Genomic DNA, 22,864 nt, shown 5'->3' on the forward strand with positions numbered 1-22,864 from the left:
TTCTCTGCTATGACATGAAGCCTGATTCTCTGCTATGGGACCTCTCTCCAATTGATATTGGTTAATTTTTATTTATTTTATTTTTATTTTTATTTATTTCCCTATCCACATTTGTTTGCAGGGGATTTAACTACATTTTGCTGCCTTTTGCAGCCCTCTAGCCCTTTCCTGGGCTATTTTACAGCCTTTTTAGTGCCGAAAAGTTCGGGTCCCCATTGACTTCAATGGGGTTCGGGTTTGGGACGGGTTCGGATCCCGAACCCGAACATTTCCAGGAAGTTCGGCCAAACTTCTCGAACCCGAACATCCAGGTGTTCGCTCAACTCTATTTATGAGGTAACAACTTTGGAATGCTTTTTCTTATCCAAGCCATTAAGAGATTGTTTTCTCGTGACACATTGTACTTCATGTTAATGGTAAATTTGAGTCAATATGTTTTACCTTTATTTATAAAAAAAAATCCAAAAGTTAAAGAAAATGTGAAAAAATTAGCTATTTTCTAAATTTGAATCTCTCTGCTTTTAAGACAGATAGTGATGCCTCTACTTTATGTTGGCATTGTTTTAGTAATGTAATTAGATTTTTTTTAGGACGCTAGAAGGTTTAGAAGCAATTTTGTAAAAAATTTAAGAAAATTTCCAAAGTTAACTTTTTAAGGACCAGTTCAGTTCTGAAGTCAATTTGTGGGGCTTACATAATAGAACCAACCCATAAATGACCCCATTTTAGAAATGACACCCCCCAAGCTATTCAAAACTGGATTTAGAAATTTTGTTAACCCTTTAGGTATTCCACAGGAATTAAAGCAAAATAAAGGTGAAATTTCAAAATGTCACTTTTTTTGCAGATTTTCCATTTTAATAAATTTTTCTGGAACACATCAAGGGTTAACAAAAAAAGAAACCTCAATATTTATTACCTTGATTCTGCAGTTTTCAGAAACACCCCATATGTGGTCGTCTACCACTGTTTGGGCACTCGACAGGGCATAGAAGGCAAGGAGCGCCATCTGGTTTTTGGAGGGCAGATTTTGCTGGAATGGTCTTTGGGCACCATGTTGCAGAAGAAGCCCTGAGGTAGCCCCCCAGTGAAAACCCCAAAAAAGTGACCACATTTTGTAAACTACACCACCCAAGGAATTTTTAAGGGGTGTAGCAAGCACTTTACTCAACAGCTATTTCATAGAATTTTTAATACTTGAGTGTGAAAATGATTTATTTTTTATTTTTTTTGCAAGAAAATGGTGCTTTAGGCCCAAACTTTCTTTTTTACAAAAGATAACAGGAGAATATCCACCCCCCCCAATTTGCTACCCACTTTCTCCTGAGAACAGTAACACCCCAATTGTGGTCGTAAACTGTTATTTGGGGATACACCAGGGCTCAGAAGGGAAGGAGCGGCATCTGGATTTTCTAACATGGAATTTTCTGTCATGGTTTTTAAGAGCAATAACTTTTTTTAATTATTGAGCTGCGTGAGGGCTTATTTTGTGCAAGACAAGCTGTAGTTTTTATTGGCACTATTTTGGGGTACATTTGGCTTTCTGGTTGCGTTTTATCTAATTTTTGGGAGGTGAAGTCACAAAAAAGCTGTTTGTCATTTTTCTATTTTTTTTTTTTTACACCGTTCACTTGATGGGAAGATCTTATGATATTTTTATAGATCCGCTCATTATGGACGCAATGATACCAAATATGTCTAATTTTTTATTTTTACGTTTTACACAGTAAAAACATTTTAAGAAAAAAAAATCATGTTTTTGTGTTGCCATTTTCCTAGAGCCATATATTTTAATTTTTCTGGCTATAGTCTTGTGTGGGGGCTTGTTTTTTGTGGGATGAGGTGATGTTTTATTGCTACCATTTTTGGGTACATATGACTTTTTGATTGATTGATATTATGTTTTTTGTGAGGTGACATTAGTTTTTTTTACACCGTTCATTTGATGGGGTAGATCATGTGATATTTTTGTAGAGCCAATTGTTACGGACGCGTCGATACCAAATATATCTTTATTTATTTATTGTTTTACATTTTACACAATAAGACATGTTTTTGTGTTGCAATTTGAACAATATTTAAATTTAATTTTTATGGCTAATTTTGATGGGATGAGGTGATTTTTTTATTGCTACCATTTTGGGGTGCATACAACTTTTTGATTGATTAATATTATGTTTTTTGGGAGGTGAGCTCACAAAAAAATCTGTTTTGGTGCAATGTTTTATTTATAATTTTTTTTACGTTATTCACCTGATGGGGTAGATCATATGATATTATTATAGAGCCAGTCATTGCAGATGCGGTGATACCAAATATGTGTATTTTTATTTATTTTTTCTATTTAAAAAAAATGAATAAATAATGGATTTGGGGGGAATTTTTTTTTTATGTAAAACTTTTATTTATTTTTTCAAAACACAATTTTTTTATTTTTTATTTTACACTTTGTGTCCCCCATAAGGTCATATACTTCATTATTTTTATTTTTTTTAACTATTGATTTCTCCTGTAACTGGGGCATAGATAGTAGCCCCAGTTACAGGGGAAATACACCCCACAGAGAGGCTGTACAGCCTCAGTGCAGGGCTGATCGAGGTCTATTGAAGACCCTGCACATGGGCTGGGCTGGGACAGAAAGCTGCATAGTGCTTCCTGATCTGTATACACAGCGCTCATTGAGCGCTGTGTATACAGCGATCTAGAAGGCAGGGACACCCAGGAACGGTCCCTGCCTTCTCTCACTGACAGTGGGCCCCCCGCTTGGAAGCTGCACGATTAGTGCGCAGCTGCGATCACTGAATGGACGTTCTAGAACGTCCATTCAGAGATAAACCAACCTCCCAATGATGTTTATAGTAAATGGGCGGTCGGGAAGTGGTTAATCTTATTTCAGTAGAATTTTTGTTGTTGTTTTTGTTTTCCGTGTAGCTGTCTTAATGTAAAAAAAATCCTCAAATAATGCAGTTTTTGCCACTGGCTAGTAGGCCTAAAATAAGACGTCATGTTGTTGGAGAGCAGCTACATGGACCAAAGACACAGCAGACAGGAGGGGGTCCTATTTTGCTCTTTGATCTGTGCAGACGTCGAAGGGAGTAGATAGACTGTGATATCACAGACTATTGTGAATGGTGGGTCCTGCATTATCTATCCATAGGTGATATCTGTTATTGTAATCCTGCCTCTGATGATAGTGAGATGGCTGCTGAAAAGTTACCTGTACAGAATGGGAAGTCTTGACATATTTTAGGGCTAGTGGCCACTGCTAAAACTGCATGATTTTAGAATAAAAAAATAAAATAAAAATAAAAAAAATATATATATATATGGATAGTGATATGAAAACTAAAAACAATCACACAAATAATCAGTTTAATGTAAAAATGTGTCTATTTCTTATGACTTATACACTTATCTGGCTGCTGATATGGACAAACATGTTTTGATCCCAGGCACTTCCTCCCTGATTCAGCAAATCTAAACCTAAAACCACCAACCTCATCATTTCCTTCTTGAATATGGACTCAGAGAGCAGCATCGTTCATGAGAGACTTTATGAGTATGAGAGACAACCAGGTAACATTTATTTACAAAAACCTTTTTTTTTTTTACTATTATTACTTACTTTTGTGTTTTATGTAATTAGAGTGTTATTTTGAGGTACATTATGTTGGTGTTTACAGTTTTTGCTGTATGGAATAGCATTACAGACTGACATAGAGGTGGGTCTGTATGGGTGACAGATGCTACGTTATGGCATCCATCCCTGGGGTCCGTTTGGAGCTTTTCCTGGCGCCCACCTTTACTAGAGGCCAATAATGTACTGTGAACAGAGCCTAATATGGATACGTATCTGTGTTTCCATCTATGACCAGGTCAGATTTGTATTCACTAAAAGGAAACACTAAAGGTTTCAATTGAATGACAGCAAGCAGAGATCTTGAAAACAGTGATCCAACTAATGTATAAATAATGAAGAGCACCACATAGGGCGATAGTGTACAAATCTCAGGTACTCGTGTCCTGCTGCAGATACAGTTGAATAGCCTGCGGCCATAATGTCGGGGCCCCGGATGTTTTGGCTTATCCCCTGGAGGTATTCCATAGAATATTTTTTCATAGGGTGTGTATTTTTCACATTACATTTTCACTTTCCATTTTTTTGAGAGGTGAAGCGACCAAAGAACGGCATATCATCCCTTTTGATTTTTTTTCCATTACACCGGTCACCATATCAGATACATATTTTTTCAAATATTTTTATAGTTCAGGCATTTTGGGATGCAGAGATACCAATTACTTTGTTCTTTTATTATTTTTATTTGTAAAAAGGGGTGAATTTTTATATCTTTAGGGTTTTTTAATATATTTTAAAAAAACTTTTTAACATTTAGTTTTAGTTCCCCTAATGAACATGCAATCATCTGAATGTTTAGATCATAGACTGCAGCCTATAGGAGAATTATCATCACAGGCAGGACTACAATGACACAGATTGCCTATATATATATATGGATAACACAGGATCCACCATTCACAATGAGTGATATCACAGATACCATAGCTTATCTAATCCCTCCTGACCACTGCACAGGTCACAGAGCATGCCTAGAAAACTCTCCCATAGATGTCAATGGAGTCCCGTCCTGTCTATTGTGCCAATGCCCCATGTAACTTCTTTCAAAGTGCAGTAAGTCGTAACATATTCTCCTAGTAGCCGGTGTAATTAGGTCATGATTTTATTTTTAAAAAATTCTGATGACACAGGGGAAAGGACAGGGGTGGACTGCCATAGACCCTACAGGGAAACTTCCCGGTAGGCTGATGTCCAGGGGGCTGCCTAAGCTCTTCTCATGGCTGCCAGCCTTGGTAAGTAATGATGATCTAATGTGTCCCTCCTGACTTCAACTGTATTGCCATCCTGAGACAACCGAAGTAGGAGGACCAGAGGGGTAGTTTGTGGGAAGGTATCCTTTGCTGCTGGGGCAGTATTTGGTGAAGCACTGTGGTATTTGTCTCCACTGGGGTGGTATAATGTACCATAATATGGTATTGCAAGCCCCATCTATTTGTGTTTTAGACCTATCTTCTGTCAATTTGGACACGACTACAAAATGTAGTCTTTGTTTTGCAGTAATTTTTTTCCATGGCCGCTTTTAAATTTCTAGTCTACCCCTTGGGGTTGGGGGGCACTTTCTGTTGTAAACTGGCAAAAATCTTAATTGAAAGTAATAGATTATTGAAAGGGTTGTCCCACAAAAAATATTCCACAGTTTTCAAACCAGCACCTAAATCTGAATACTTTTGTAATTGCATGTAATTAAAAAATTTCAAGAGCCACTGATTTATTCAATAAAATATATCTGTACAGCGCCACCTGCTGTTTGTTCCTTTTTTTATTTCTTTGTCTTGCTCACTGAGATGGCCGCACATGCTCAGTTTTATCCTTTAACTGCCTCCTGAGCTGTGATGGGGAGAGCTGAGACACGCCCCCTTATCTGCAGCAGAAAAGACACTCTCCTTGAGCTGTCGGCTTGATATAAATGTAGTAGAGCAATGAATAGGGAGATCTCTGGATCCATGTGAGGTACAGGGTTGGTTCTAGCTTTGTTAGAAAGAGATTGCTATGTACTATATGATGTCTTCATTTTTCCCTACACCCATGACGACACCCATGCGACTAGGACCTCCCATCCAGGACAGGAAACCTGAAGAGATAAAATGGTTCACCTCCCCCCCCCACACCACCTCAGTTCAGGTTTCCTGTCCTCCGGATAAGAGGTATCTGAGGAGCTCTGGCTCCTACCGTTGCTTGGCTCTCACCTCAGGAGGCTGGGGAGGTCCAGGTCTACTACACCGTAAAGGGACCTATCTGTCAGTCTCCTGGGGGAGTTGCTGCCCGAGACTGCTCTTCCTCCTGCCTCCTCCCAAGCTTCATGGGGAGCCGCTGTGGCCCTGTTCAGACGCTCCCGGTCCATTGCAGTGGGGTACCCGGCGTTCCACTTCAAAGATGGCGGTGCGCGCTTCTCTGGCGTTCTGCGCATTGCGCACCAGGACAGCCCCTTCCGGCTCAATGATGTCATTTCCGGGCACCTGGTCGGCAGAGGTGTGGGCATCTTCATGCTTTGGATTAGGCGTTTTTGGGCCTAGGGTTAAAAGGAGCCAAGGCGCGTTTTATAAATTGACAGCAGGAGAAGGCAGCCAGCTTTGTGTGCACACAGTGCTGTGCAGGATCTGGGTTTCCACCAGCATGTCGGAACCATGTGATGCAGGACGTGCTGACCCCCTGGAGCCCTCGATGCCAACATGCCCAGTATTGGTCCTGAGGAGTGGGAAAGCTTGACTACTACTGATGAGATTTATCTTCTCCTAATTAATTTTGGGTGTTGTTTTGCTTTATTGTTATAGGTAGCAAAAACACCAAAGAAATCATCCGGAAAGACTAAACATAAAGAATGTGGAGGATGTAGAGTAGCCTTAGCAGCCTCTTATATTAAACCTCTATGTCAAGCATGTATAGATAAGTTGGTTATGGAAGAGTTTCACAGCTTATCCAGAAATATTAAGGCCTTGGTACGGTAAGAAGTTAAATCTTCTATTTAATCACTCGGTCGGAGTCGCCGAAGATCTTCAGAAAGGTCTACCTATAATAAGGACTCTGATTCTGATTTTTCTGGGGAGGAAGAGGATATAAAATCTGGCCAGGCCTCATCAGATGATTTCTTCTCTTCAGATGAGGATTCAGCGGGGAGGGCTCTTTTTCCACCAGAAGATACCGAGCCTTTACTTAAAGCCAATAAAACCACCATGCAATTAGAACATGTAAAACAACCTAAATCTATTGCTGACCAGGTTTTGAGGGTCTCTGCCCTAAAAGGCATAGAAAAAGAATGGAACATTTTTCATTCCTAATTCTGTAAAAAGAAAATATCCGTCTGAGGAGTCGGTAGCGGGTGTCTGGGACAGGGCCCCCACGGTAGATGCCCCGGTAGCTAAAATAGACAAAAAATCTGCTCTACCATTTGATGACTTAGACTGCTTAGGAGATCCATTAGATAAAAAAGCAGACGTCTATCTTAGACGTGCTTGGGAGTCTGCTTCAAAAAGTCTTAGGCCTGCCTAAGGTTAGATCCGCTGAAGTCGCATATTAAGGACAAAAGACCTAGAGAGGAATTACTATCTTCCCTCCCTACCTTTTCTAAAGCCGCAGACTTCTTGGTGGACGCCTCTACTGATGTGATGCGTTTTTCTGCCAGAACAGCTGCCATGTCTAACGCAGCTAGACAGGCTATCTGGCTTAAATCATGGAAAAGGGATCAGGGTTCTAAGTCTAGACTTTGCTCTCTTCCATGTGAGGGTTCTAGGTTGTTTGGTTCCTCGCTTGATGACATCCTAGAGAGGGCCTCAGATAAGAAGAGGGGTTTCCCGGTTCCTCAGAAAACGTCCTGTTTTCGTAAATCCCAGGCCAGTTTCAAAAGACAAAGGAGTAGGCAGGGTAACAGGAGAGGTAGGGAGAAATTTGATAAAAGATCTGGGGGAGTTTTGTTCAAGCCCCAGGACAATAGACCAAAGGACAAACAACAATGATGCCAGATCTCAGGTGGGGGGAAGCCTGTCTCAGTTTTTCAGAACAAATGGATCTTAAGTGTGATAGAAAATGGATTCCGGCTGGAATTCCTTTCTCATCCACTAGATTTTTTTCCCAGACAGCTTGTCCCAAAAATCCAGAAAGAAGAAATGCTTTGGAGTTAGAAATTTACTCCCTCTTGGAAAAAGGGGTAGTTTGCCCAGTTCCCAAAACAGAGAGGGGCAAAGGGTTTTATTCCCCTCTATTCCTGGTGAGGAAAACCCAATGGAACATTCAGATTTGAAATAAAAAAAAATGTAAGAAATCTTTGGTCTACAAAAAATTTCGTATGGAGGTGATAAAATCAACTGTAAATCTCTTACAGGATTGCTGGATGGCAAGCTTTGATTTGGAGGATGCATATTACCATGTTCCAATCCATGCTTCCTCCCAAAGGTTTTTAAGAACAGCAGTCTGGGTCCAGGGAGAGTTACTGCATCTCCAATACAGAGCCAATACAGAGCCCTGCCCTTTGGGGTTTCTCAGTGTCACAACCAGACAGCTGAGAAGCTCTGACAGAAGCCTTTCAGAACCTCCTCCTTGAGTTTTCTTTGTTGTGATGTTCAGTTCCTCATCTCGTTAGCCTCTCTCAGCTGTCATGTAGTTGGACTGATTGCACCCCTTTAAATTCCGCCCCATAATGCATTACTGGGCGGCTTATACTTCTTCCTGTGTGCATGCTGATCCTGTTTCCCAGTCTGCTACAAAGTTAAGTGCTGTACATTTATCTGTTATTTTCTGTTTGCTGGATCCCAGGTGACCCTGACTCCCTCCGTGTCTGGTGTAGGGAGCCGGTGGTCGTGTCCCCTCACTATTGTAGGGTGTTCAGGGGTTATATAGTCGAGGTACGTGGATATGCAACCATCCACCTTTGGGATCTTTGCATAGGCTGAGCAGCCTGGGAAAGTGCCAGGTCTTGTTGCAGGGGTCTCCCTTTTGGTTCCTTAGCTTTGGATCCAGTGAGTCATATATGCATGTTGCTTTGTCTTGTTTTCTGTACACCGTCCGTGACATTATAAGCCGCCCAGTAATGCATTATGGGGCGGAATTTAAAGGGATGCAATCAGTCCAACTACATGACAGCTGAGAGAGGCTAACGAGATGAGGAACTGAACATCACAACAAAGAAAACTCAAGGAGGAGGTTCTGAAAGGCTTCTGTCAGAGCTTCTCAGCTGTCTGGTTGTGACAGTAACAGAAAATAACAGATAAATGTACAGCACTTAACTTTGTAGCAGACTGGGAAACAGGATCAGCATGCACACACACTCCAGGAAGAAGTATAAGCCGCCCAGTAATGCATTATGGGGCGGAATTTAAAGGGATGCAATCAGCCCAACTACATGACAGCTGAGAGAGGCTAACGAGATGAGGAACTGAACATCACAACAAAGAAAACTCAAGGAGGAGGTTCTGAAAGGCTTCTGTCAGAGCTTCTCAGCTGTCTGGTTGTGACACTCAGGCTCCCAGAGTCTTTACCAAAGTAGTAGCAGAAGTAGCGGCTTTTGTAAGACTGTCTGGAATTGCGTTAGTGCTCTATCTATTTTTATAGTCTCTCAATCAAAAGAGAGACTAGAAAAAGATAAAATTCCTCTGCACCACTTTGCAAAATCTAGGATGGAAAACAAATTAGAAAAAAATCATACCTAATTCCTTCTCAAGTTTTCATTTTCTTAGCAATTCAGCTGGACTCCCGTCTGTAAAGAAGTTTTCTTCAAACTCAATCAGGAAACAAGTATGGTCAGTCTTCCTTTCTCACCAATGTACTTTCAGGAAAGCAATGGCAGCACTTGGGCAGATGACATCAGCGACTCCGGCAGTACCTTATGCACATATCCACTCCAAAGAGCTTCAAGCAAACATCCTAAAATCATGGGACTGCTCCCCTTATTCCTTGGATTAGAGTTTCCACTTTTCTTCAAAGAAAAGACTCTCCCTGTAGTGGTGGACAATTCCAGAGAATCTATCCACAGGAGTTACATGGACATTTGTTAACCCCAACTATAATTACCACAGACGCCAGCCCTTGAGGTTGGGGGGCCCACTCCCAGAACAGGTGCTGGCAGGAGAGATGGGACTTGAACACGAGGAAAGCATCCTCCAATTTCAAGGAGTTAAAGGCAGAAGAAATGGCATTGAAGTTGGCTATACCAAAGGTAAAACACAGGAAGATTGTCTTCTATTCTGACAATTCTACAACAGTGGCCTACATAAACCATCAAGGGAGAAGGAGAGTCCCCTCCCTTTTACTTCTATGCCAGAAGATCTTTTATATAGCAGAGGAGAGAAGGCTTTTTTGTGTCAGCAGTGCATCTGAAGGGGAAGGAGAACGTCATAGCAGACTTCCTAAGTCGAGTCTCCTTAAAACAAGGAGAATGGTGTCTAAACAAAGACATTTTTTGCAAATAGTCCAGAGGTACGGTCTTCCCACAGTGCACCTTTTTGCCTCAAGAGCCAACAAAAAATTAGAGAGGTTCTTCTCCCTCAACCATTTGGACCGCCCGTTAGCAATAGACGGGTTAGCACAGGACTGATGAAGCTAAGTGCGAAACCCGGGTCGGGCATTTTATACGCATGTGAAAATTTATGCTTGTGAGTAGAATAAAAAATTTCTTACCTCTAAACCGTGAGGGTATTGCACCATCTTTCTTTGTCCTTTGCAAAAGGTAATCCTGAATTGTTGGAACGAACATCTGGTTCCTTGCAGCAAGATCCAATTACCTGCTGGGGACGGAGATTAGTGTCCAAACGCAGGATAATCCCGACTTGTTTGAGAACGAGCGTCTGGTGCTAATAGCGAGATCTCACTATATGCTAGTGGTGGATAGCTGGTCCATTGTACAGTAAGATTTAACCATCTGTTGGAGAGCATATTATTGTGCAGTGCATAATAACTCTGACTTTTAAGAACGAGTCGCTGGTGCTATCAGTGTGATCTAACTATATGTTGGAGACAGACAACGGGTCCATTGCACGTTTAATATAGAAGCGAGACAACTACTTTTTGGTCTATGTGCAATTAAGTAAAGTGGTTGTTAATTCATGTGAGAAACATAGACTTTTAACATCTGTTTTTTCGCATTTGATTTTTCGCATCTGATTATTCGTATGTTTAATATGAACCAGTGATATCCACTTTATAGTAGATTATTCAGTTGCTTTTGGTGTTTATTAATATCTATTTCTATAGATCACCTTAGATTATTAGCGCGGTATCCGTTACTTTGTTATATTTTCTATTTAGAAGTGTTTGAACCTACTTCATTAAGGTTACCGCAGCTATAAAAGTCCATTAACCCACACCCACCAAATTTTGTCTTGTATAGGAGTTAGGGTATGCCTTCCCTCCATTTTGCCTTAGTCCCCAGGTATTGAAGAAAATAGAAAAAGAGGGGGCCTCGGTTATGCTGATAGCACCAATGTGGCCAAAGAGGTCCTGGTACTCCAGTCTGCTAAAGTTGGCAGTAGAGCGTCCGTGGTCCCTTTAGTTGAAAGAGGATCTTCTGTGCCAGGGTCCGCTAGTCCATCCCAGCCCAGAAATTCTCCATCTCTTGGTGTGGATTTTGAAAGGGCAGTTTGGTCTAGAAGGGGATTATCCGCCAAAGTAGTCTCCACTATGCTGAAGAGTAGGAAGGTGGTTACCTCAAGAAAATATAACAAAGTTTGGAATGTTTGTTCAGCCTTCTTAGGACATACCCCAGACCAGTGGCGTGCCTAGGGTGTTTGGCACCCGGGGCGGGTCTTTTCTCTGGCACCCCCCACCAAAAACATTGTACCCCCTTACAGTAGTATTGTCCTCATTGTACAACCTTCATAGTAGTTTTGTCCAGATATGTACCCTCTCATGGTAGTTATTCCCATATTGTGCCCCTTCAAGGTAGTTATGCATTCACTGTACACCTTCACAGTAGTTATGCCCACATTGTGCCCCTTTAAAGTACTTATCCCTTCATTGTGCCGCCTTCACAGTTGTAATGCCCTCTTTGTGCCTCCCTCACAGTAGTTATGCGCTCTCTGTGCCAATTTCAAAGTAGTAATGCCCTATCTGTGCCCCTTCACAGTTGTAATGGCCTCTCTGTGCCCCTTCAGAGTAGTTATGCTCTCACTGTGCCCCCATAACAGTAATAATGCCCTCTGTGCCCCTTCATAGTAATAATGCCCACTCAGTGCCCCATAACAGTTATGCCCACCCACTTTATAAGAGTAATGTTCTCTGTGCCTCCTTCACAGTAGTAATGCCATCTGTGGTCCCTTCATAGTAGTAATGCCCATTGTGCACCTTCATAGTAGTAATGCCCATTGTTCCCCCTTAATAGTAGTAATGCCTATTGTGCCCCCTTCATAGTAATAATGCCCACTGTGCCTCCTTCACAGTAGTAATGCCCATTGTCCCACTTCGTAGTTATAATGCCCATTGTATCCCATTTATAGTAGTAATGCCCATTGTGCCCCCTCTATAGTAGTAAGGCCCATTGTGCCCCCATAATACTAGTAATGCCCTTTGTAGTAGTATTGCCCTCTGTGCCCCCTTTGTAGTAGTACAGCGCTCTGTGCCCCCTTTGTAGTAGTAAAGCCCTCTTTGCCCCCTTTGTAGTAGCAATGCCCTCTGTGCCCCTTTGTAGTAATAATGCCCTCTGTGCCTCTTTGTAGTAGTAATAATGCCCTCTGTGCCCCCTTTGTAGTAGTAATGCCGTCTGTGCCCCCTTTGTAGTAATTTTGCCCTCTGTGCCCCATCCATGGTAGAAATACCCTCTATGCCCCCACCATGGTAGAAATGCCTTCTGTTAAATAAAAATAAAAAACACAGTACCTACTCGCCTTGTCCTGTTCCTGAAGCTCACAGTCCTCTCTCCCTTACAGACACAGATCGCTCTTCAGCACTGTGTGAGATCCCGCGCCTGCGCAATGCTTCGCCGGGCCGGGGCATGCACACTGCAATGCCCATTTTGGGTATGGCATTAATTCAACAAGTGCGCATGCGCCAGCCGGCGAAGCAGTGCGCAGGTGCGGGATCTCGACTTTTATAATATGCTAATTAGCCTCTAGGAGCAGGGGGGGGTGGGGGCGTTGCATCTGCTCCTGGAGGCTCAGTTTGCCCACCTCTTTTCACGCCCTTCTTCTCTTGATTGACAGGGCCAGGGCAGCGCTGCTCTCCTCCCGCCGGCCGTGTCTGCAGTGTAAATCTTGCACGCGTTTTTGGAACTAATTTTGTTTCTCTAATACTAATAATAATTCCCTGCAGAAAAAAAAAAAGATGCGGTATGGAGGAAACTTTATATTTTACAGAAGATAAGGTGGCTTAGGGCCCCTTTACATGGGCTTATCCCGATCATTGACCACTCATTTGTTGCACTGACATACAGCAATCATAGCCACTGTATGAGGATAAACAGGGCATCGTGTTGCAAAAAAAGGAGGATTCTTGGTGCCACATGAAAGACGTGATCACCGTTTGTGCATTTGTTGGGTGATCGACTAAAGCTTTACACAGGCCAGTTTTCAGGAACAACGTCCGAATGAAACTTCACTCCAGTTAACTCTAGTAATTTCATTACAAACAAGAAAACACTGAACATGAGGCAAAGGAACAGGGCTACAGTACAAAAGGGTCCTGGGGGGCCATCACTAGGCAATCTGGGATGCTAGAAAAATGGGTGACATGGCGTGACCACCTAAGTGAGTGATTGTCTAAGCAGGCTGTCCCAAGCTGGAGACCAGGAAATTGAGTGGGGACCAGTGCAGTGGCAAGGGAATCGGTAAGGTGAGTAATGAATGTGTTTTTTTTTTTTTTTAACTCCCTCCTAACCTGTTTTTACATAAAATATTACCCTCAGACAACCCCTTTAAGGTAGAATATGTTCAAATTAACATGGTCATCCTTAAACAAATTAAGTTTAGAATTTGAGGTACCGCTGTTCTACAAATCTCGCCATAAATGGATATACTACAAGTTCCAGCAAAGCTGTCCTAACTATGGATCCACGTTACGATACCCCAGGCTGCTAGATAGCTGTGTGCATTACACTACTGTGTTTCTCATTGCAGGCAGAAGGTGGTTGGATTCTTACACACAAAAGCCTGAATGGATTTCCTATGGGCTGCTGGCCTTATTGTATGTCCTCATTCTGGCCCTTTTTATTATGGTATATTCAGGAGGTAATAATGTTTTTCTTATTTCTATAAAAGTCATGATTCAGTCAATTCTGATGAAATTGTTACACCTGGGACTCCATGGCGACTTGAAGTCACCTGGGAAGGGTGGTAAAGCTGTGATCACAACTTACCTATAAGTTTCACCATGTCAGAAATTTAGTGACACCTGATGCATGATGCATATGGCAGATGTGAAGCCTGTATGATGTACAGTATGTCTGTACCAGACATGTACATAGAAGCGAGTGGACCCTATAGGAAACACAAAATAAACCCCCTTTTCCATTATGGGGACAGGCTTTCCTCCCAAAAAGCAGTTTTCATGGCCATTGGGCCACTTCTCCTTCCACTTGTTTTCTAATACTGCCACAAAGTAGCAAAGGTAATGGCACCAACCATGTACACACTTGTGGTCAGCTCTCCTGGCTTCTTAATTGTAGTCCTCTGCGTGCACTGAAAATAGTTGGAAAGCTTCAAACATGAAGAAAGCAATATCCAGCACTCCTGTGAGCGGTATAAAATCTTCTATACTTTATTTTAAAACATCAACATGGATCTTCAATATCTTTGCTTATGCATTTCGATCATAAGATCTTAGTCATAGTATACAGAAGTTGCATTGACTACCCCTATGGTATGTATGCCCGAGTCGATGCCATGACATAGGAGTCCATATTGCCCCCTACTTTAGATTATCACTAGTGTTGAGTAAACGGAGCTTTGGATCAAAAATTTGAAGTTGCTTCAGTCAAAACTTCGCATTCAAATGTATGGGCTCCGGGAAGGTGAAATTCGTTATCACCCAAGTCTCGCAAGACTTCGGTGAATTACTTCCGACTTGCATTTTTAAACTTTAAAACCATTTTAAAACTTGAATCCGAAGTCGGGTTCGGTACTGAGGTATCAGCTGGTACCAAAGTCGACTTCAGAATCAAGTTTTAAAATGATTTTCAAGTTTAAAAATAGACGGCCAAGTTATTCACCGAAGTTTCACGAGACTTTGGTGATAACGAATTTCACCTCGCCGATGCCCATACATTTGAATGCCGTACGGAGACAGTTTTGACTTGAAGCAACTTCAGATCTACCCTGAACAAAAATATAAACGTAACACTTTTGGTTTTGCTCCTATTTTGCATGAGCTGAACTCAAAGATCTGAAACATTTTCTACATACACAAAAGACCCATTACTCTCAAATATTGTTCACAAATCTGTCTAAATCTGTGTTAGTGAGCACTTCTCCTTTGCCGAGATAATCCATCCCACCTCACAGGTGTGGCATATCAAGGTGCTGATTAGACAGCATGAATATTGCACAGGTGTGCCTTAGACTGCCCACAATAAAAGGCCACTGCAGATGAGCTTCCCTGAGACGGTGTCTGCCAGTTTGTGCAGAAATTCTTTGGTTATGCAAACCGATATTTGCTGCAGCTGTCCGGGTGGCTGGTCTCAGACGGCCATGGAGGTGAACATGCTGGATGTGATGCTGGATGTGGAGGTCCTGGGCTGGTGTGGTTACATGTGGTCTGCGGTTGTGAGGCCGGTTGGATGTACTGCCAAATTCTCTGAAACACCTTTGGAGACAGCTTATGGTAGAGAAATGAACATTCATTGCATGGGCAACAGCTCTGGTAGACATTCCTTCAAATGTTGCGAAATCTGTGGCATTGTGCTGTGTGATCAAACTGCACATTTCAGAGTGGCCTTTTATTGTGGGCAGTCTAAGGCACACCTGTGCAATATTCATGCTGTCTAATCAGCACCTTGATATGCCACACCTGTGAGGTGGGATGGATTATCTCGGCAAAGGAGAAGTGCTCACTAACACAGATTTAGACAAATTTGTGGGTCTTTTGTGTATGTAGAAAATGTTTCAGATCTTTGAGTTCAGCTCATGCAAAATGGGAGTAAAACCGAAAGTGTTACGTTTATATTTTTGTTCAGTGTAGGATCCCAAGCTCGCTTTGTACAACCCTAATTCGCTGTTTTAAATTTGTGTGGATAACCTATAGTACCTTCACTTTGCACTGACTAATTTAAAAATTATATGTTATTTTTTTTTTTTTCTACCAGCCAATGTACCCAGTACCAGTAAAAATGTAATCACTTTAAAAGAAATGAATGACTTCAGGGGAAAAGGTAAGGTACTGTAATGATGAATGGAGCCTGTGCTATGAATACTGGTTTTATATATTTTTATAACCTTTTAAGGGCTGATTCAAACGACCGTGCTCGGTCCCAGAGAAAACAGGCTCCCCTGGCCCAAACTGACTGGATCATAGTAATTTATGATACAGTCAATTTCTATCTGATCGTGGGTCTAATATACTATATGCACATGATATGAATATAGTACAAAAGACGATCAGATAGGAACTTATTGTATAATAAATCGCTATGATGCAATCAGTTTGGCCCAGGAGGGCCACTGTTGGTCCTGGAAGTGCAACGGACGCACAAACCATTTTTCCTGGACTGAGCATGGTCAGCCCTAAAGGGTTTTCACTTTAAGTTATTTAGGCACTTTATTCTCTCTGAGAGGCATATCTGAGATTTGCTATTGGTTTGTTTGTATGCAATTATTTGATGATTGATTGCTTTTATGGTGGAACTGTAAAATTAACATATAACTGGTTCAGTATACAGTTCTAATCACAATAATTACAATATGAACATTATATAACTGTTCTAAATACCTATTTGGGCTTTTGTTCCCATGAAACATAGCTCTGACTGGATATGACTATTCAGCTCCTCTGCTCTGGTCTATAGTGACTCCAGAAGATTCTGCTAGGGGATTTCCCACACAGGCTCAGTGTGAGGCTGGCTGTGATTGGTCAAGACTCCTGGGCAGTAACAACAGTTTAACGCTATGCTTTCTGTTGATAATTCTGCTGTGCCATTGAGCTTACCTTACATTCACCTACTGAATCTTAAAGGTATATTATCTTTCTGCTTCTGTGAACACAATATATAACTGTTATATGACATCCAGAAACATGAAGTCACTGTAAATAACTCTCTTTCTGTCTCTAATATAAAAACATAGAAACTGTATTAACTTTATTGGCAGGTCTAGCTATATAAACATGTAAGTCATATTAGCAACCTAGGACAGGTCTTAGCTGGCCAGCTACAATGTCTACTGCACAAAATTAAAGGGGTTGTCCTGCAGATTATAAATTAATGTTTTTAATGGTTCAAATTATGTAAAATAATGGTCGCAATGAAATTATTTATTTCTCCTAACTCCTGTTCCAACATTTCCCAGTCCTCCACCAGACTGTGCTCCTTGGTATCTCTCGACACACAGCAAATGTGTTAATAGCAACAGGGATCTCTTGCTATGAACCTACTGTACACCTGAATCTGAATTTATCAATTTGCTTAATTTGATGTTTGCTGGAAGGACATTTTTGATTGTTATTCCTTATAATACCCTTAGTTTCTGTGCCTCATTGTCGGTGTTGTGAAAGCTGAGTGCAGCTGTTTCCAGAGTCTTGAATACAAGTCCTTTGGTTTTCTTTGAGTGCATCCTGGGAGTTGTGTTTCCGCAGTCTTGTCGCTATTGTAGTTGTGTTTGTTGTGGGTTCAGCTTTCAGTTTGGGTTTTGATTTTCTCACTGTCTTTTTGGACTTAGCAGCTCAGGGTCCGTTTCTGATAAAGTTTAGCCCTCTTACCTTCATTTATCATGCTCCACCTGTATGCCATCTGCTGTCTCTTCCACTGTCGGACTCCATCTCCCTCATCCGTTTCCATCCTCATCCAGTTTCATGTCATCTGTTGGTGAGTTTATCATTCTCGATTAGCTGTCCGTCAATCTAATACATGCTTCAGATATCTTTTCTTGCAGCTGTCCTTTTGTTACGTGATTCTGCTCTACTCACATCCTGGGGGTAACTGAGTACCAAGAGCCATTGAATACAAGTTTGACAGTGTTGCAAACAACTCACATTGTTAAAAAATGACTGGTTAGTTAATCACTGACTGCAGTGGTGGCCCACCTTGATTGGGTGTTGATAGGGACCTGGAAGCAGAGGCACGTGGGGACCTTGGGAACAGAAGCAGCAGGTGATCGGAAACGTGAGTGTGGCTTGTTTTATTATGTGGCACCATTCTGAGCCTTTCACTGAAGAATTTAACCCCATTCCATTCACACCACCATCCCTTCTTACTTAAAGGACCCTGATTTGTGTAAGCATGCAGAAGCAGAATATTTCCACTGCTGCTTGTAGAAATAACTTTCTGACGAAAGGAAGTTGGCTGTAAAGTGCTTACCTTGCTTAGGGCCTACAGGTGTAGCTTGAAGATGCAGGGGCCTCAATGCAAGTTCTGTACCAGTATTCCCACACAACCCTGCTTTTTTACTACATGATACAGAAGACTTTGGGTCCTCTTAGACACCAGATGCAATTTCTGCATCACTCCTCTCCATTAAATAATGTTCGGGTACTGCATAGTGTTGTTCATGTCAATGAAATACTAACCACAATATTTTTTTCCCTGCAGTACATAACCTTTCTGAATTCATGGATGATGTACATACATCAGTAAAACGTAAGTCAACATGTAAAATAAAATCAGGGAAACTTTTATGTGAAATTCATAACTACTGGTTCCTGGGTGACCGAAATCCAGTTAGTTACGCCAATGTTACTCAATGCACCCCGGGAAAATAGCTCTCTTGAAGAAAAAAGCTGTCCTTCCAGTGCCGCCTATAAGTGGCTACGTTTTAAAGCGGTTGTCTGACACAAAAAAATGAATGGTAGGCAGATCACTCGCACGTGATGTTTGGAGCCTCTATACTGTAGTTACTTGCTATACCTGCATATGTAACCATTAAGGTCAGTGATTGAATAGGGACAGTAGCCAGTAACAGTGTTGGAACGGTAGGACTTTCCAAAGGTAACAATGTTTTCCTTTTTTTTTTTACTTTCCTGTCTTTGATTTGCTGTGAACCAGCGGATCACTGCTAAAGAGCTAAATGTTGTCATTTAGTGCCTAAGCAATCTTATGCTAAAGTGCACTCTTTTTGCTTGTGCATTGTTATCCCCACATTGTTTTGTATGTTAACATATAGTTAAGAGACAGCTTTTTAATGCAGCTGCTTGGGTAATGGGCTGGTTCTGCCCCTTGGTAGGAGGAATGACGTGTTCTTGTAAACTGTTGTAAAGTAGGCCCAAGGAGAAGCCTAGTCCACGAAATTTAGACTGGAAAAGCTGACAGAGAAAAGCAACTGAACTGAGAGACTATCCTTGAGGGAAAGAAGGCCTGAAAGTCATATAGAAAGTTTAGAATTAAGGTTGTGCTGGATACAGACAGTAAGGTACCGCCCAAAAATACTTTACTGCCGTGGAGAGGGTATATAGCTTCGGAGGCCACCCCATTTTGACTGGCCATCTGAGATCTGTACCACTCATGCTTGTGGTTATTTGAGAAGATTGAAAAGTGTACTTAGACAGAAACTCAGAGACGATTGCTACCATCATTGTTACTGCTTATACATAACTATAGGAGAAAGCTTACAATGTAATATACCTCAGAACTGTGCTGCTTTATGTACTGCAACTCCCATCATCTTTACAGTAATGAGAGACTTTTCATTGACTCTACCGCCCATCATCTGCCGCCAATTCCCTTTGTCTGCCGTCCTGCCTTGAACCCTGTCTATCACCCACCTTCAAGCCCACCCCAACTGCCATCAGGCAGGAGACCCCAAGAGTCTAGCCTGTACCCCAAGGAAAGAAAGGGTATGCCCTCCCATCACAGCACGCTTGGTCTAGGGAGAGCTGGAGAAGGACAAGCCACCATGAGTAACTATCACCATCCTCATTGCTGCCACCACCACTCCCATCCCCTCCAATGCCTTCATAACGCCTCCCTTTGCTGTCTGGATCCCTCCAGATTCATTTTTCATTTGTCAGAAAATCCCTTTAAGAAAATGCCCAAGTCACAACACTCAATTTATTGGCTAAAACCTGAGAAACCCTACGTTCTATTGATGAAGAGCAAAAGCTCCCAAAGCATACTATTTACGAATGGATCTCATTGAAATTAGTGAGGCATTAATGCACAAAATATATTAGAAAGTTATAGAATTTTTCATTATATAATGAATAAACTGTATTATTTGTAGAAATGGATACACTTATTTGGTAGACGGCCATCTTTCCCGACTCCCCCATACACATGCACACTTGTCTTGACTGAGTATGAATGTATTCTCATTAGGGAAATGGAAGAAGGCCGCTGTCAGACTGCTCTGGCAGTGGCTCATCTCCTGGAGAACAGAAGGTGCAGGCAAGTTGAAATCTGACTGCTCAATCCTTATCTGACCTAACATCTGGCATACAAATTAGAGGACTGGCCAATCCTGCCGAAATTGGCAGGTTTGGCCAATGTGATGTCCATCTAATGTTTATGGCCATCTTATTTGTTCATTTTACCACCACAGTAGGTTGTCTGTGTAATACAGGACAGGTCCTCCAGAGAAGAGATGCTCTTTGTAGCCACAAACCGCTCTAGTAAAGAGATGAGGATTCTGAAACAAGGACTCCCTCCTTACACAGTATCCCACTGACCACCAGGGAAGCACCAAATTCTCCAGCATGTGTTGTATCTTTCAGCAAAGACTTGTGAGGACGGATGGAGGAAGTTTGATGACAGTTGCTACTCCCTTACTGTATTTAAATCTGATTGGCCAAAAATCAGGAGTTCCTGTCTCAAGAAAGGGGCGGACCTAGTGGTAGTCAACAGTGATCGGGAGCAGGTGAGATAATGGTACAAAATGGGATTGCAATGTGGGATACTAAAGGGCTATCAGATCCTATTACTTTTTACAGCTCAGCGGCATACAGTATATAGCCAAAGTTCATCAGTTTACTTAATTATTTGCTAGTTCTGTCATGATATACATTTTTCTGCTTTATGAATAGAATCTGTGACACTAAACTTCACTTCTAGAATCCATTGTGGTCTGATTTGTAATATTTCTTCAACCTATTTGCCAGCAGCTCCTCTAGTAATTCATGCAAAACAAAATAATCGTGGTGTAATAATATAATATCGCTCCTAAAGGGGGTATCCAAAGTATAAAACATGTCCCCTGATGCCCGGGCCCCTCATATAGATTATACTTACCCCAATCCTGGCACCCGCATCGCTCCTCATCCCCGCACGGCCACTGCTGCATCTCCCCATGGCGTGGATCAAAACCTCCGGTGATGGAGGGAGAAGCCAAAAGCAGGCCGCAACGAGCCTCCCAAGCGTCATCCACAATGCTAGGAAGGCACGTCCCTATCGCAGATTTTATTGGCTGCTATGTTTTGATCCGCGTGATGGTAAGATGCAGCGGCGGCCGTGCGGGGATCAGGAATGACGCGGGTGTCGGGGAGCGGGGTAAATATAATCTATATGAGGGGCCCGGGCAGTGGGGGGCATGTTTTAAAAAACAGGACTGGGCTTTTCTTGTTGGTCACATCTGAAATCAGAGAGGCACGGGGGGAATTTGATGTGATCCGGTCAGGTTGCGGTCAAGAACCGCGCAGCCAATTGTCCCGCAGCAGCTTTTTTAACTAATGAAGAGTGCACTGTATAGTCGGTCTTCATTGTTAATGGCCGCACACAGCTTCAATACCGCGCGGCTATTAACAGGGAAGGCTGACTATACAGTGCGGTGTTCATAAGGTAAATTAAAAGCAGCTGCAAGGTTATTGGTCGCGCCGTTCTTGATCACAGCATGGCCGCAACCCAACCGGATTACAACTGTGCCGTGTGGTCAGTTTTGGTTGAGTCTGCATCGAGTACTTTGCTCTAAATTTTATCACATATCTAAAAACTTTTGTCTAGAAATGCTACTCCAGTTTTTTTCTCTTACACCACCCTCCACTGGAGTGACTTTTTAAAAAGTGGCACTGATAAATCTAGAGGGAAACTAATTAGAATAGCTATCTACGACTACTGATATATTCCCCAATCGTCTTCAGAGTTTCCTTTTGGGAGAGCAGATATCGATTCTACAGAGACTGCTCTCCTGAGACAAACTGCTCATTTTCTCGGTTGTTCACGGGTGGATGTATAGTACGACACTACTCAGTGCCTCACTTCACAGCACACACTCATGCCACATGCACATGTCAGTGTTTGGTCAGTGATTTCCATCAGTGATTTTGAGACAAAACCAGGTGCGGCTTTTAACACAGAGCAGGTGCAGATCTTTCCCTTATACCTTCTGTCTGTGGAGGCTCCAATCCTGGTTTTGGTTGACAATCACTGAAGGAAATCCCTGACCAAAACACTGACGTGTGAATGAGGCATCATTCAGGTATTAAAACACAGGAGGATTACTTGCCGCTCCCTGGCTCTTTCCAGGGGCGTCATGTGGTACACAGGGATACAGAGGATACTTAGGCCTGTTTCACACTTGCGTGAGGATCTCAAAACCGGAATTAAATGTATCCGTGCCATTTAATACATACAGATGCATCGGTTTCGGCCGGATCCGGTTGTATTAAATCTAAACGGAAAAAAATAAAGTGGATCCAGTATGAAAATCATTGTAAGTCAATGGGCCCCATATCTAGTTTTTTTAGCTAACAAAAAAACCCGGATCTGGCACCATTGACTTACATTGATCCAGTTTGTTCCGTTTCACAGACTGGACACAAAACCACAGCTTGCAGCGGCTTTGTGTCGGGTCAAAAAATGCTGAAAAACATGAATGCATTCTGATCAATTTTGTCCCCATTGACAATGAATGGGGACAAAAGTGATCCGTATTGGCCCAGTTTTGAGATCCTCTGCTGGATCTTACCACCAGAAAGCCACAACACAAGAGTGAAACAGGCCTTACTTTGGCGCTAGTGCTCCCAGTAAAGTGCTGACTCTTTTTATTGCCCACTGCACCTCCCCCACATTGACTCAAGATATACACAACTTGTCCACAGATATACGGTATTTCCAGCATCTTAAAGTGGGAGGCAAAGGAGTATTAGGTGAAAGATTCTCCCCTAATATGACCCACACGCTCTTAAAAAGGACCTGGCATGTCCTCCAACAATGGTAGCTGCCTTTGCCTGGCCGTA

At 42.1% G+C, this 22,864-nt stretch overlaps 1 protein-coding gene across 1 annotated transcript in view; it reads left to right on the top strand.

Moving 5' to 3' along the window:
- LOC122927218 (hepatic lectin-like) overlaps positions 1-22,864 on the top strand; it is a 52,472-nt gene that overhangs the window by 25,378 nt on the left and 4,230 nt on the right. Inside the window, exons 2-6 of the mRNA XM_044278866.1 lie at positions 3,473-3,576; positions 13,672-13,782; positions 15,855-15,920; positions 18,291-18,338; positions 20,408-20,550. Coding sequence (XP_044134801.1) covers positions 3,473-3,576; positions 13,672-13,782; positions 15,855-15,920; positions 18,291-18,338; positions 20,408-20,550 — 472 coding nt within the window. The remainder of the gene's footprint in view (positions 1-3,472; positions 3,577-13,671; positions 13,783-15,854; positions 15,921-18,290; positions 18,339-20,407; positions 20,551-22,864) is intronic.

The sequence above is a fragment of the Bufo gargarizans genome, chromosome 2 (assembly GCF_014858855.1).
Source record: "Bufo gargarizans isolate SCDJY-AF-19 chromosome 2, ASM1485885v1, whole genome shotgun sequence".
Lineage (NCBI taxonomy): Eukaryota > Metazoa > Chordata > Amphibia > Anura > Bufonidae > Bufo > Bufo gargarizans.